Below are 15,121 nucleotides of genomic sequence, written 5' to 3'. Positions count from 1 at the left end.
CTTTACCAAAGTGGGAATTCCTAGGTCATCACTGTGTGGAGGCCATTGTTTCCTTTCACTCCCTCAAGCCTCCAGGGAAGGGGAAATGGGACTTGGGGTGGTTAAATGGGAGGCCGATCTGGAACTCTTCGGGTTTATAAAGATTTGGGATCATAAAGCTGATCATCCCCAGACATAGATGAAGGAGGTTCTTTAACTTGCAACTGTCCTTTGATCAAAACCAAAGGCTGATCTACAGGAAGATGATGCCATCAAAGGCTGCAATCCAATGAACTGCTGCTGGGGAGGAAGGCTTCACTTAAGTGGGCAATACTTGCTGGAGGAATGGCAATTTTTGACTGCTATTTCCTAACAAAAGATTTCCAAGGAAGGTTTATTTGACCATTCTGGTTTCAGAGGACCTTGCAGCGCAGGAAGTTAAAGGGAAAATATTTTTTCCCCAGTTGCCACTGCATATGAACATCAAAGAACTGAAAGACTGGACCAAATGCTGAAAGAATTTCTTGCATTCATTCCAGATTTTCAGTAAGATACATAGGCTGAGAGGTTGCACTCTGAGATCAACACCATCATAAGGAATATTTGTGAAAACCATGACATGTGGGAAATTTGCCTTGTAGCGAGCGAATATTCTTTTGGAAAGGCGTGTTGGATAGGTCTCATTGACCTTGGTGCAGGAAATTGACATGGTGTCCATGTGCAAAACTTGTGTGTGTAAAATACTGCTGGAACCCAGAAATTAAATACTTTGGACCTACCTGGCACTTCGCCCCCAGCATTCAGGTTGCACATAAGGAAATTAACCTTTTGAATTAAGCAGAAGCCCTAGAGCTTTCATTCAGAATATTTTTGCTCATGGTTGCATTTGGGCTCTGATTTTTAAAGAATGCATAAAAACTGTTAACACAAATTGTTTGGCACCAGGTTAAGACTATCATAAGAACGTACAAAATAGTTTGACGTTACAAAAATGTTAATCGTTATCATCATCATACTTCACAACCTTACTTGTTGAAAGTATGTCAATTTCAGATTATATTTGTAAGTGATAATACCAAAATAGGTTAGCTGAGTTTAGGAAGCTGGAGTACAAGTGGGGGAGTGGACTGTAAATCTTAGCCAGAAGGCTAGGAAACAGAATAGGCAAGGGGTGGCTGGAGCTGAGGGCTGGGACAGAAAGGACAATCAAAAAGGGAAGTCCAGAAGGAAAATTCAGCAGTGGATCTGACACAGCCAGGTCAACATATGCAGAAATGAGGTGGCAGAACTCTAAAATCATAGAGTGGACATAACCACTTGAAGCTGTGGGTGAGGAAAACCAGGTTCCAAAAACAAACAAACAAACAAAAACCCCACTCTGCAAACAAACAGCCCCTCCACCTCCCCAAAAGAGAGAGACGTCAGAGTAAAAATTTCTTTCTGTGCTTGTTTTCTATTTTCAGGAAGTTTTTTTTTTACACAGGAACATTCAAATGTGATTCATTACCCGCATTCTGATGTGGTTCAGACCAACCTACCATCTTAGAACATTTACTACTTCATTCTGTTGTACTGTAAGGCCTTATCTAAATGATATACTTACCATGTTCCAGGTGGTGATGCAATGTCTTCAATACTTGTGGTGAGTGTTGACTGCTGCATAAGGTGTGCTGCATGGTACAAAGGATCTTTAAAAAAAACCTTGCACCAAATTACCATTGCTTGCTTTACATACGAATCTGCAGAAAAACTAGCACTTGCAAGGAAAGCCATACATACAGATGGCTAGGGAGCCCCTGTTCTTGCAGATAATTCGGAATCATAACTCAATGATGGAAGATACCAAAATTCCCCAGGAGTATAAAGCACACATTTCAATTGCCACGAACTAAAATCAAGGGATCCTAGAGACGAATTCTCCAGGAGGCAAGCTAACAATTCATCAAACCAAATGAACATAGTAATCTTCTAAATGAACTAATCAGAAACCTTCCCATGACGGCTGTTATCACCTGGACCAAACTGCTACCAAGAGGTTGTTTAGCAAAATTAGCCAGCTAGAAGACTTCAACTGAGAATGGAAATGGGAATGAATCGGATCTCAAATCAGTTTCAAAATGAAAAGTAGGCTTTCCTTGCTAACTGCATGGTACCTCTGACTTCGGATCAAATGTTCTACTCTAGTATTTCTTCACATTTTGAATGCTATGCTATAGCTCTATAGACGAAGAACTAAAGAGCTGAAGAAACAAATGATGGGTTGGATCTAACCACTTTTCTGTTGGTGAAAAAGGAAATAAGCATCCACAAAAAGGCTATATTGGGGGGGAGGTCATGGCATCTGCATGTACAAAAGCCATGTGGGATCATGGCTGTAGTAAGGAGGTGAGTTATGCAATACGGAGTGAAAATAATTGGCTGTATCCAGCTTAATGCCATGAATAGTTTCCACTTTTTCAACCCTAGCTGAGAAATAATAAATTAATAAATGAAAATGACTGCATGGTACACTGGTCTTTGGATTATACTGCTCATGATCCTATGAAGGTATTTAAGGAGGTTTGGCAGTATCCTTGGTGAGGTTTTTATCATGATTAAGCAATTTCTTCTAATCACGTGGTCTATGCCACAACAGTTTATCACAAATTCCATATGCAAGATGAGACAAATACTTTCAACCATTGCCAAGTGTGAAAAGCAAAACAATTATGTCACTGTCACGGAGTTCAGAAGAGGTTAATCAGCACCAAATATCCTAAGGGAGTTAACAGAAGCAGCTCCCTCCCCACCCATGCAATATGCAAACCAATTACATCTTTTCCCATCAATATTGTCAAGAGAATTTCATTTTTATCCAAAGACAATATCTTTATATCCAAGTCTGAAGCAGGCAATAATGTGTGAATCAAAAAATTCACACAGTGGGGCAAGGGACAGACAGGGAAGTGTCCACCAGTTTGCAGAAAAATATGAAATTTAAAAAATACATTGTTAAGAAAAACAAAAATCATAGAAGCAATGTCTACTTCTTTAAGTGTGCCATGGAAATTTCCAGAGACTACCCTGGGATCTCAGCCTCTTATTGGGTTGCTATGCAACCCACAACCAACATTACTGAGGATTCCAATACTTGGTTAATGTTGGGGAGGAGATGCAGACTTAAAAAGGTAAAAAAGTAGGAACAGCAAAAATGTTAAAAGGGACAGCTGAAGATGGTGCATGGGATGTGAGTGGGACAGAGGACTGGATGAAAAGCAGAAAATAAGAAGGTGGTGGGAAGGCAATGCTGTAGATGCTGCCAGAGGCAGAGAAGGAAAAGCAAGTAGCAGGGAAATGAGATTTCTCCCCAAGAGTCCCAAACTTGTATTGTTCACCATTTATGAGGATATACTCCACAGCTTCACCATTCTTGTCTCTCGTGTGATCTCCATTGACGCTTTCACCAAGTATACTAAATGGACTTTATACTTCTCATTTCTCAAAGTTAATAACTTTGTTGTAAGCATACATTCAGTGAGCTTTGCTATTGACATATCAGTGTGTTCCCAGCAGTTCATCAATGTTTTGATCATGACTAGAAGTATTCTTTTTCTGAAATTATATACAGTGTATGTCAGTTTCCAACTTCCAGTCATGCAGGAGTTGTACAGTATTTTCAATAAACTCAAAAAAACATTTTGTACATTTAAACAGTTCATTATTACACTTTTTTCCAATCTTCCCATCCTCGGGTAACCCTTGGTATCACTACAAACAAATCTGTATATTAGCCACAAGCTACCTCTGTATTACAAAGGGATTCTACCACATAATCTTCGTGGGGTAATGACCAGCCAAACATCTGTAGCTGTTATTTCTGTCAAAAATGAATGCATATCTTTACCATTATCAGTCTTCTCTCAGAGAAATCCCTGATATGCTCTGTAGGAACCTCTGACGTCCTAGGAATAATCTGCAAACTGTCAGCAGTAGACTACCCATAAATCCCTACAAAAGGAACAGGGGTAGTTATTAAATTCACTAGCTGTTACTTAAGAGGGGTTTGCAAAGGCAGCTATACTAGGCTAAAGCGACCTCCATTCTATTAAGACATGACAAGTTTACAAAGTTACTTTTGCCTTCCTTTTATGCACTGTCCACCACGGGGGACTATATTTACTTCACGAGTAATGTTTCTTACATTCTCTTGCTTCTAATTTCCATCACGTCTTGAGCTATAAATACTGCATCTGTGTCAACTGGAATTTTTTTCTGTATTTATTACACCCTTCCAAATGCTACTTATGTGGTCATCTCAATACTTGTAAAGTACTATTCCCTCCCATTCTGCCCTAATATTGAGGCAAGCCCTGGTACACTAAAAACAGAAATTTAATCAAGAAACAAGCCTTAACTAAATAATGAGAGCTGGTCCACATTGTATGAACATGCAAACCTAAGAAGCAGACAGTAAAAAGCTAAAAGTCTGAGTTCAAATGTCAAAATAAATGCACTCTTATTCAGCTACATATCTACACAACTAAAAAAACAGCTGGTTAATACCATGATACCATGTAAAACAATAAAAGCTTAGATCTCAAGGTGACATTATTGAAAGGAAAATGACAGATCACTAAAAAGTTTGAGTTTTATACATAAATCATCACAATACTCACATAAGTTCTGCTATGGGCTAGTTTAATGTTATTTAGAATTTTCTTGTACCACATTCAGCTATAAAGTATCTACTGCATGTCAGATATCACACATTCTTGCCACATACTCCTTTAAAATACACAATCACAATCTTTAATTCTATCACGAACAAGAATATATTTGCACATATTTCATACCAGACGTGCACTGTGCACATTCTTTTGTTGCCTAGTATTATACTAAAGTACAAAAAAGTCTTGTATAGAGCAAATCAACTAGATCCATCTCGCGCAGTATCTGAGTAGGCCACATTTTAACATTTTTATACAATCCATGAAAACCACTGCAAGTGTTAAATTGCAGAGGCTGTTCCTAACTACCACAAAACATCTATAAAAAACCAAGATGTGTCCAAGAAAGACATAATTTATCTTTGGCTATCTTCAAGCAGTGACAGGAAGTAATGCATTTCTGAATTGAGTAGGTTGGCTCAAACACTGAAATCTTTCACTACTTTTTTCCTTGACTCAGGCATGCTGTGAGCCAGTAGAAAATTGTTGCAGCTGGCCAACTCCTGCAAATAACTATTCTTGTAAACGGAATAGTGCGATCAGAATACAAGTCACACAAGCTCTGCTATTTTGTAAGATCTGGTATTACACGAATCACGCAAACAGTTATTTGGGGGTATTAGTCAGCTATATGCAACATCTCTCTATTGGCTCAGAGAGTCAGCAGAGATGTAAAATCTGGGGAAATTATGTGTTGTCGTTTTCCAGTCATTACCCCAAGGATTTTCACGACAATGTTTTCTAACAGTAAACTTAGAAATTTTGGGGAGTATTTTATTCACTGAAAATCTATAGTATGCAAAATTTTATGTAAGACAACCTAACATATTAGATAATTCTGGTGTACATCAAGCAAGAACATGTTTAAACACATCCACAATTTAGTGCATGACAATACACTATTAAATTCAATGTTTTTAATGTTATAAAGTTTAATTTGCTATCCAAATATGCTAACCTTATTATGAATTTCTGTCCAAGTAATACTCTCAAATTATCACAAAATGTGTTTCAACTTTAGTTTTTCCTCTCAGATGGCAATCTGTTAAAACAGACTAGTATGTAGCAGTATGTAATCCTCTAGTATACTCACAATTCTGCCTGTAGAAAATTAAGGGACTTACACTTTAGAATATCATAAATATACTGAACAGTACCATTTTTATACGCTAACTTATAAATGATGTATTTATATTGCTAAAGCAGTAAAAATGTTAACTTTGACAAGAAATTTGATAGTTCCCCTCAAAGTCTCACCCCCAATGGCTTCAAAATTTACGGATATTTTACATTTCTGATTAATATTAATGTGACCACTGTCAAGCATAAGCATCAGAGGAGAGTTTCCCAAGTTAGAAAAAACATTAATGTTTTCAGACTCTCTCAAACACAAGATTTGCAATATACATTTGTCAAACTTCTTCCATTACTATAATTCCCCCTTAATTCTGTAGCTTTTAAAAACAATCTGTTCCAGAGAAGATTACAATATGTAACTTTAGAAATTAATCATGCAAATGATTATGAAAAAATAAAATACATATGTTAGTTTTGTCTCAGAATCCAGAGAACGAGTTTTCATTTTCTTTGGAAATTCAAGTTCCACTGACAAAGTATGCAGGTTTGTGACATCCACATTAAATATCTATTTACACACATTCAGCTAATTTGCATAATTCAGAACTGACTGCAAAGGACCTTTGTCCAGAATCTTCAGATGACTTTTTAGGGGCTACCACAGGAAGGCCACATATGACTCATCATCAATATTGCATTATACTCAAATAAATCATAAGTAGTTTTTTTTCCATAGTGGTGTTTTCTTACAACTTTTGAGGGATTTTGGTAAAGAACATTATCAATAAAAGCCCTATGTATGTGGATTCAATGTTGTCTACCTTCCCTTTCCCACAGCATCCCTTTGAGTCTGACACCCACCTCCACTGCCCAAGGCACTGCCATGTTTGAGAAACTCCAAGCAAAAACCCACACAAGTGGGGTCTACCCTGATGAGGCAGAATCTTGAAAAACAGAAGAGGGTGGTTTCCATTGTCTTTCTCACTGGGCCATCAGAACCACACCGGTTTTTGTCCACAGAGTCTACTGAGTCCCAGTAAACCCTTAAGGAGCATCAAGGGAGACTGCCGTGGGACAGGTGTACTGTGCCAATGAACTACAAGTACAAATCTACTTGCAGAATACTTCCCTTTCCCGCACATATCATGAAATGTTACTCAGAGTTCAAGGGATCCCCAGTAAGAGCACTGTGCACATTCACTGTGTGAATATATTGTCCATGCCATATCAAAATGTGCAAGCTACAATCATTTTGTTACATGCACCAGCAACAAATGCAAGACTCAGTAACAGAGTTTGCCATGTTATATTCCAGAGCTTGGACTTCAAAAGGCTTCTCACAGCCACAGAACATTCTTCCTTTCCCAAATGGTCTTCCTAAATGCAAACCTGTTATCCCAGTGCAGAGCCTCCAAGTATCCTGGATCCTCAACAGAAGCTTTTGAGGCAGATCCAGTGAACAGAAGAACATAGCAAAAGTCCACTGGGTATGTACCATTCTGATCATACCTGCTTTAGATTAATCTATTTTCTATTTCCTAGACAGAAATACTAAAGCATACCACAGAACATACATAATCAATAACAGGTCGCCATGGTATGTTTTTTGTGCAAGTAGCAGCAACTTTTGACATTGTCGAAATCTTTTGGAATTTGCACTATGATTAAAATTAACCTAAGAAACATTACCACATCAACTTCTGCCCATAAAAGCTGCATTAAAAAGGTTTCTGACATGGGTGCTACAACTCTCAGCCAGTCATTGAAACGTTCAGTTCTGGGTTGCTCAGCAATGACAGAAAAATTCCAGTGCCTCATAGCCTTGTGAAAAATCAGGAGATGGATAACACATGCAGGTTTCTTTCAAAGTAAGCTTTCTATCCAGTCTCTTTAGCACTTTGTTTTCCATTTCTTCACTGCAGCTAAGAAAATACTTTGCTTTGGAACTGTATTTAATATCCAGGTATCCTAAAGATGTTTTCTTGTAAACAAATCTCACAGAACACAAATGGGACTTCCTTGAACATACAGAAAGGCAGCTGATTAAGTGAGTTTGCAAATGATTCCTACCTGCAAGCAGAGCATCTCCACAGCTTTGGAAATCTCTTCAATTGGTATAGAATGGTAGTGCCATGGGAAAGCAACACTTGCAAAGGTCATGGAAACCTTCCCTTTCCCAGAGTGCCTTCCACTTGCACAAGGAAACCTTTGGATCCAAGCCAATACATATGGGGATGCTTCCAAAATTAATGGCAAACTGTTACCTTGCTGAAACTCTTGAAACTCAAAATGGCTGTTACCTTGCTGAAACTCTTGTATATACAGAGTAGAAAAGGATATATAACAGAATTAAACCTAAGAGATTTGACCACTTCTCTAAAAATAGGTACTTTCAATGGAAGATTCCACACATGATGTAAACATTAGCTTGACATTAAGCATTCGAACAACAGCTATTTTAAATTTCTTCATATGTGCCTTTTAGTTTATTTTCTGGGAAGTTCTCTTAGATATCAATGAAAGGTGGTTCAGTACTTTATGCAACTAAATACTGTTGCTTAAAAGGTTGTGTTATAAACTGGCTTTCAAGACAGTATTTCATGCTGCTGTGCAAAAGAAAGTTTTAAAATAAGTTAATTTAAAAAGTAGCATAGAAAATATTCAGGTGAATATGGTACCTAGGCTTTTATTATATAGCACTAACAGATAACATGTAAACACAGCCATGAGTATACAAACTGAAACCATGGATACGCGTTTATTTCCCAAAGAATTTGGAAAAGAAAGAATACCAGACTATTAATCAGAGCTGGGAACAAACAAAATCTGAGAAACAGAGTATATTCTTGCTAAACAAGAATTATGTTTATTTAGCTAGTGAATCACCTAGAGGAGTAAATTTTCACTTCCATGATAGCAATCTTTTCAGGCTTGCAAACACCCAGAAATAGGAATTAAAGATTTTAAATGTAGTTATAAAGGTCATAAAAAGTCTGATTTAGACTGAGGTACATGTACTCAAAACTGAGATTGAGTGGTAGCAAACAAACAGTTCCTCAGACAAATGCACTTTTTTCGGTATACATGTTACAGGAAAAAAAAAATAAGGAAGTGTGCATTAACTGGTGCGGCCCACCAAGCTGCATATATTAATATTCTCTACACCAAACAGTTTGAAACAAGGGAAATGTCATTCTAATATAATTTCATGTTATATTTCATTTGGCTAAACTGCAGCTCAAAGTTGCTTTGCCATATTAAAAGTTTACTACAATAATTTTCACATGAACATTTAGACTTGAGTTTTACTCCAGGACTAAATATGGCATGATTTTGCTTTTATTCTGTTGAATAGCTAAAAACTGACAATTAAAAAACTACATCAAAGAAAAATAAGTTGAAGCAATGTGAATCTCACATCATTGAACCACTTATGATGGTTAATTGTTAGTATTCAACAAATTCAAAGAGTTAATGAATCCTTGCATTCGTTCCATCTCCTGTGCCTTAGCTAGGATGCATAATTACAAAAGACAGCAGATACTGGTAAAAGCTTCAGGACAGAAAGTGCTTGACGAAGTTACAGTTCTCAAGTGTGTTTGGTGAGAGAGTATAAGGGCAGATGCACTGATGAGAACCATTACAAGAAGAGTCAATTTTGTGTTAAAGTGTTCAAAGATGTCACCTTAAGCAGGACAAAGCTTTAATAACGTCTTCTTAGACATATTAGGCATTTCCAGAGTCTACATCATTAGTGTTGTAATTCTAGCAGGACCATCACCATATAGTTATTGTTTGTTTCTATTCCTCTCCTGCAGAACAGAAGAAAGGAAAATTAGTACAGCACTGTCATAAAATACTTCAGTTCTGTGTAATGCAGTACAGCAGCTGTTCAACTATAAATATTTCGGAAAGAAGGTAGTAGACTTTACAGTATTAGCCAAACAAAATGCCCTTTTCCACAATCTTCTTAAGAAGACTAGAAGTAGTTAAACACCAGTAATTTGATTTAGCAAGATACCAGTTGCTTCTACACTACAGTGAAGAATTCTGCTTCAAATGTAGGGCAGTGGGGGGAATTAAGACACCACAAGGCTTTCTATGCAACAGACAAACTGCACTTGCACTGATTGTTGTAAAGGTCTGTATCACAGTAGTGTTTATGTCACTCAGCTACATAGAACAAGAGCCTGTGGCTCACACAACAGAATGGCACAAAGATAAGTTCTAGTTACACATCTGAACAGTGACTGACAAAAGATTGCTACTAGGCAAAAATAACGGAAAAACTTCCTGACATAACAGGCTTTGAATAAATCCCCTGGTATCTGGTCATCCTGAGGAGCTGCGGTGGCTCAAGTGGTTAAGATGCTGAATTGCAGGCTGTGGAAGGTCAGTAGTTCAGCAGTTCGAGACCCGGGTGCCGCATGATGGAGTGAGCTCCCATCTCTAGTTCCAGCTTATCTGGTCATCAGTACTACTTCAGACTCTTTGTAGCCTAGCAACATGTTTTTCTGCAGAAATGGGCTATACTACAGGACAATTTACAAGATGTAAATTTTCAGAGCTGGTGTTTTAATGCAGGTTTTATGTTACCTCGGGAAGAAAAATCAAATGTCAGCTTCTGCTACGCTTCATGGATATGTCCCCATGTGAAATGATTTAATGTTACATGAAGAATCTATTATTTAAATTTAACATTATGTTCTTTGATATGTGTACTATGCACCAAATTTCATTTCAGAATTTTCACACACAAAGTTCAATAAACAGTGTCTCAGAAAAGTATCGAAACATCAAACTCCTTTTAACCTAAAATAGTTATCTGCATTAACTGACTGGTGACATATTGATGCTCAGTCTTTGTGTTTGTCACTTTGTCAAAAAAAGGTCTCAGGGTGGTGGGGGGGGGTTTGTTGGCTTTTTTGCAGAAAAAAAATAGGTTTTGGTAATTCTCACCCATACAGCCTTGGGCACAATTAGAGGGTAATTGCCCATGCTGTGAAGTAAATGTAGTGCTACCTTCCGTATTCCTAATTCAATGAGTATTCATAGACCTTCATAATTAATGTTTTCATGAACCAACATAGGTCTAAATCATTGAGGGTTTGGTATAGCCAGCAAACATTTGAATCTTTTCCTTTGTTCCTTCCCATTTTTCTCCTAATGTTCAAACTTTTAGATCTAATGCTTAAGTTACGGAAAGGTAGCTTTCACCTGAACATTAGGACAAAGAAGCGGGGGACTTGCAGGGACTTTTGGGTTAATATCTCATTTCCTTCTCCTCTACTACTTCCTTGTTCCCTTCCCTGAAAGTCCGCACAACCTTTCCCCTTTTCCACCTTTCTTCTCTCCTTCCTATCCACGAGTCAGCCTACTTTTATCTGCCACTCTGCCTTCAGTTTTCCTTCCTTCCCATCTCCTGGCAGCCTCTACCCAGGAGAGCTATGGTTGAATTGTGTGGTGTGGGCTGCCACCTGGGCCCAATTACATGACAGTAAACTTGCAAGGACTTGCAGGGGGCCCCTTCACTTTATGATGTATCCCCTTCTATACACTTATTTCCTCTTCCCTTCCTCCTGGCAGCCCTCATATGCTTACTTTTCCCTGCTTTCTTCTCGCCTTCCCACCCACCAAGCAATTTTTTTTATCTGCCCCCCATCTTCAGTGACACTATTTACTTCATTTATTACTTTCTTCCAAAAACAGCTTACACAATTCTTCTCTCCTCCATTTTATCCTCCAAACAACCCTGTGAGGTAGGTTAGGTTGGGAATGTGTGACGGCCCAAGTTTCCATGGCAGAGATGGGATTCAAAGTGGAGTCTCCCATATTGTAGGCCAGAAATTTTAACCAGTACACCACACTGGCAAACTGGCTTGAGAGCCAGTTTGGTGTTGTGATTAAGACCAGCGGACTCTAATCTGGAGAACCAGGTTTGATTCCCAATCCCTGCTCCTTCACATGCAAACTGGCTTGAGAGCGGCAGACTCTAATCTGGAGAACTGGGTTTGATTCCCTGCTCCTCCACATGCAACCAGCTGGGTGACCTTGGGTCAGTCACAGTTCTCTCAGGAGCAATTCTCTCAGAGTTCTCTCAGCCCCACCTACCTCACAGGTATCTGTCATGGGGAAAGGAAAGGAAGGAGACTGTAAGCCACTCTGAGACTCCGAGTTGAAGGGCGGGGTATAAATCCAACTGTTTTACAGTTCCGCAGGGCCTGTAAAACAGAGCTCTTCCACCAGGCCTTTGATTAGGAGCCGCCAGTGATTAATGTACCATCATAAGTTGAATAAGCCACGGCTCTGTTATAACGTCGGATGGTCTTTTCTAACTGGATCATGTACAGGAAACCGCCACCATCTGTTTGCACTGTTTGTACTAGCACTTTATGTAATTGTTTTATTATGAATTTTATAGTATTTATTCATCTTACTGTATTTTGACTTATGTAAGCCACCTTGAGCCAGTCTGTACTGGCAAGGTGGGGTATAAATTGGAAGTAAATAAATAAATAAACCCCAGAAGTTGGACACTCTGCCTAGGACACAAGATAGTACTCTGTAGTTTGTAAACACCAGAACTACTGCACAATACCTTTGAAGATAAAGGGTTATGAGAGCAACATGGCACAAGCTTCTGGAGCAACTAGCCAACAGAAAACAGGAATGGGTTTGACAGGAACAAATCAACAGATTAGGTATTTCTACGACATGCCAATAATTCTTACCATTTTTGCCCTTAAATTTTAGTATATTTACTTCATTTATTTTAACATATTTGTGAGATAATTATGAAATACTTTATTTTGGAAATATCTTTTTCCACAATTGTGAAATATTCAGGTGCATTAGGACAATTTTATTTATCATATTAATTGACTTTCTCAAAGCAACTTGGTGGAAACACACATATAACAAACTTGTTTACGTTCCCCAGGCAAAACTCCAAGAGGTACCCTGCAAATACATCACTGGATTTCATCTGCATGTGTGACTAGAGCAATGTTACAACATTAATAAAAACTGCATGATCAGTTTGTCATTGCTAATCACAGGCAATCATAACACATTAATTTAAAATGAAACTCTAAATGAGAATAAGGGAACAAAATCCTATCCCATGGTAGCAGCTGTAAGAAATTTTATTTATACTGGGTTAGATTCAATGGTTTGGGTTCAGTAATGTCACCATCCTTCCTCCAATGCAAGGAACCTCTCTTCCTTGCATGAGTGAAAGGCTCCATCATTAGAATCTTAGGAACAAACCTATTATGATTATTATGATTAGCATACAGAACAAATTAATGTTACACTAAGAAGCAAAATGCCATATTTCAATTTTAAGGTTATTTCTCTAACTTTAGAGTTGCAGAAAGTCGTCATGATTTGCTCTACTGGAAAACAGAATCTTTCCAATAGTAAATATGACACATGATCAAACAAATCCACAATCTAGTTATGGTACTTTGATTTATGAAAATGTAGGCTAATTGAAGTAATTGGGACTAACCTGATTTAAAGCCAAACATGCGGTCTTACCTGGATTGCAAATAAAACTGAAGAGTCACAATGTTTTGATAGCATGAGCATGAATCTTTGGATGGCCATTATAAACTGACAAGGTCCACAAATAAATCCAGCACACCACACGTGTGAAAATACAATTCACAGCTTGCTTTCAAATTTTTATTGTTATCACTGTTGGAGTATCCAAATTATTCCAGCTTGTTTAGAGACCATGATTAAGACACCTTAATGCTAGCTTTTTTTGTTTCTTCCAACACTGCAAAACTCATCCAGCTCAAAAAAGCTGCACATGCACAGCTGCAGTCTAAAGGCCTTTCCATGGAGAGTGAAAATAGAAACGGCAGCCTGGTCAAAAGGACAGCACCTTTGATCCTTGTACAGCTGGTTACTGTACTTGTATCCAAGGCCCAGAATGAAAATTGTTTGTTCACCTAGCTAGCCAAATCTAACTAGCAGTTCAAGATAAATCTCAGTCTAGTGACACTGAGTAGTCTCAAGTGGGCACCTGCATACTCTATAACACCCTTTTAATCAAACTCATGTCTAGCTATTAACTATATCTGCTGCCTACATACTCACCCCTATTAGTATTAAGAGCAGATTTTAGCTCGCCCGCGGAACCAAATGGATCCCGTTCGGCTTCAGATGGCGGATCACTGGATGAGCTTGTGGAGGACATAAGACCGACTCTCCACAGCCATTGGTGAGATCGCTCCCAGGCGCCCTCTGCGCTCTCATTCTAGGCTGTCCTCTTGGTATACCCAGGGGTTGCGGCTCATGAAACGAGAGCTAAGACGGCTAGAGAGACGGTGGCAGTGTGCTCGCAATGAAGCGTCAAGAACATCCTATAGGACGTTTATGAGATCCTATGAGATGGCAGTCAAAGCTGCTAAGAGGGAGTTCTATGCAGCCAGGATTGCGTCTGCGAGCTCACGCCCAGCCCAATTATTTAGAACAATTTGGTCTTTGACAGCTCTGTCCCAAGGCAGACAAAACAGTAGGGAATTGGATATTGGCTGTGGGGCTTTTGCGAGCTATTTCGCAGATAAAGTCTTGACGCTCCGCCGTGACCTCCCTGCCACAATTGAAACAGTGAGCGAACTTGAGGCCCCTTGCGCACCTTCGCAGGGTTTAGAATGTTTTGACCCGCTCAGTCTAGAGGAAGTTGACAGACTGCTCACATCTGTGCGCCCAACCACGTGCCATCTTGATCCGTGCCCTTCCTGGCTCATTAAAGCGGGCCATGAGGGGTTTCGAGGTGCCATAAGGGAGATTATCAACGTCCCTCTGGTTCTTTTTTGTGTTCTGTTTTTGTCTTCTTTAACAATGAAAATCAATAAAATTAAAAAAAAAACACAAGTCCCTCTTGGAGGGACGGTTCCCTGAGGTACTCAAGGAGGCAATGGTCCGTCCTCTCCTGAAAAAAACAACTTTGGACCTGGCTGGATTGGCCAACTATCGGCCGGTGTCCAATTTGGGCAAATTGATCGAGAGGGCGGTGGTGACACAGCTTCAGAGCTTTCTGGATGACGCTTCTGTCCTGGATCCATTCCAGTCCGGCTTCCGCCCAGGTCATGGGACGGAGACAGTGCTGGTTGCCCTGACTGACGACCTTCGGAGGCATCTGGATCGAGGCGGTGTGGCGGCACTGTTGCTGTTAGATCTGTCGGCCGCGTTTGACACGGTCGACCACCAGTTGCTGACCCACCGTCTTGCCAACGTGGGGATACAGGGGCTCGCTCTTCAATGGCTTGCCTCTTTTCTCCAAGGTCGGGGACAGAGAGTGGCGATAGGGGAACAGCAGTCCCGGAGGCACCCACTTGAATGCG

General features: G+C 39.3%; 1 protein-coding gene across 3 annotated transcripts in view; it reads right to left on the bottom strand.

Annotated features, from left to right (window-relative positions):
* Positions 1-8,430: 8,430 nt before the first annotated feature.
* YTHDF3 (YTH N(6)-methyladenosine RNA binding protein 3) overlaps positions 8,431-15,121 on the bottom strand; it is a 27,382-nt gene continuing 20,691 nt past the window's right edge. For all 3 annotated transcript variants that reach the window (XM_015411708.1, XM_015411709.1, XM_015411710.1), the window contains one exon: positions 8,431-9,574. In XM_015411708.1, the coding sequence (XP_015267194.1) occupies positions 9,551-9,574 (24 nt within the window). In that variant the 3' untranslated portion in view covers positions 8,431-9,550. The remainder of the gene's footprint in view (positions 9,575-15,121) is intronic.

This window comes from Gekko japonicus, unplaced genomic scaffold (assembly GCF_001447785.1).
Source record: "Gekko japonicus isolate JY-2015 unplaced genomic scaffold, Gekko_japonicus_V1.1 scaffold130, whole genome shotgun sequence".
In the NCBI taxonomy this organism is placed as follows: domain Eukaryota; kingdom Metazoa; phylum Chordata; class Lepidosauria; order Squamata; family Gekkonidae; genus Gekko; species Gekko japonicus.
This window is presented reverse-complemented; position numbering and strand designations above follow the sequence as displayed.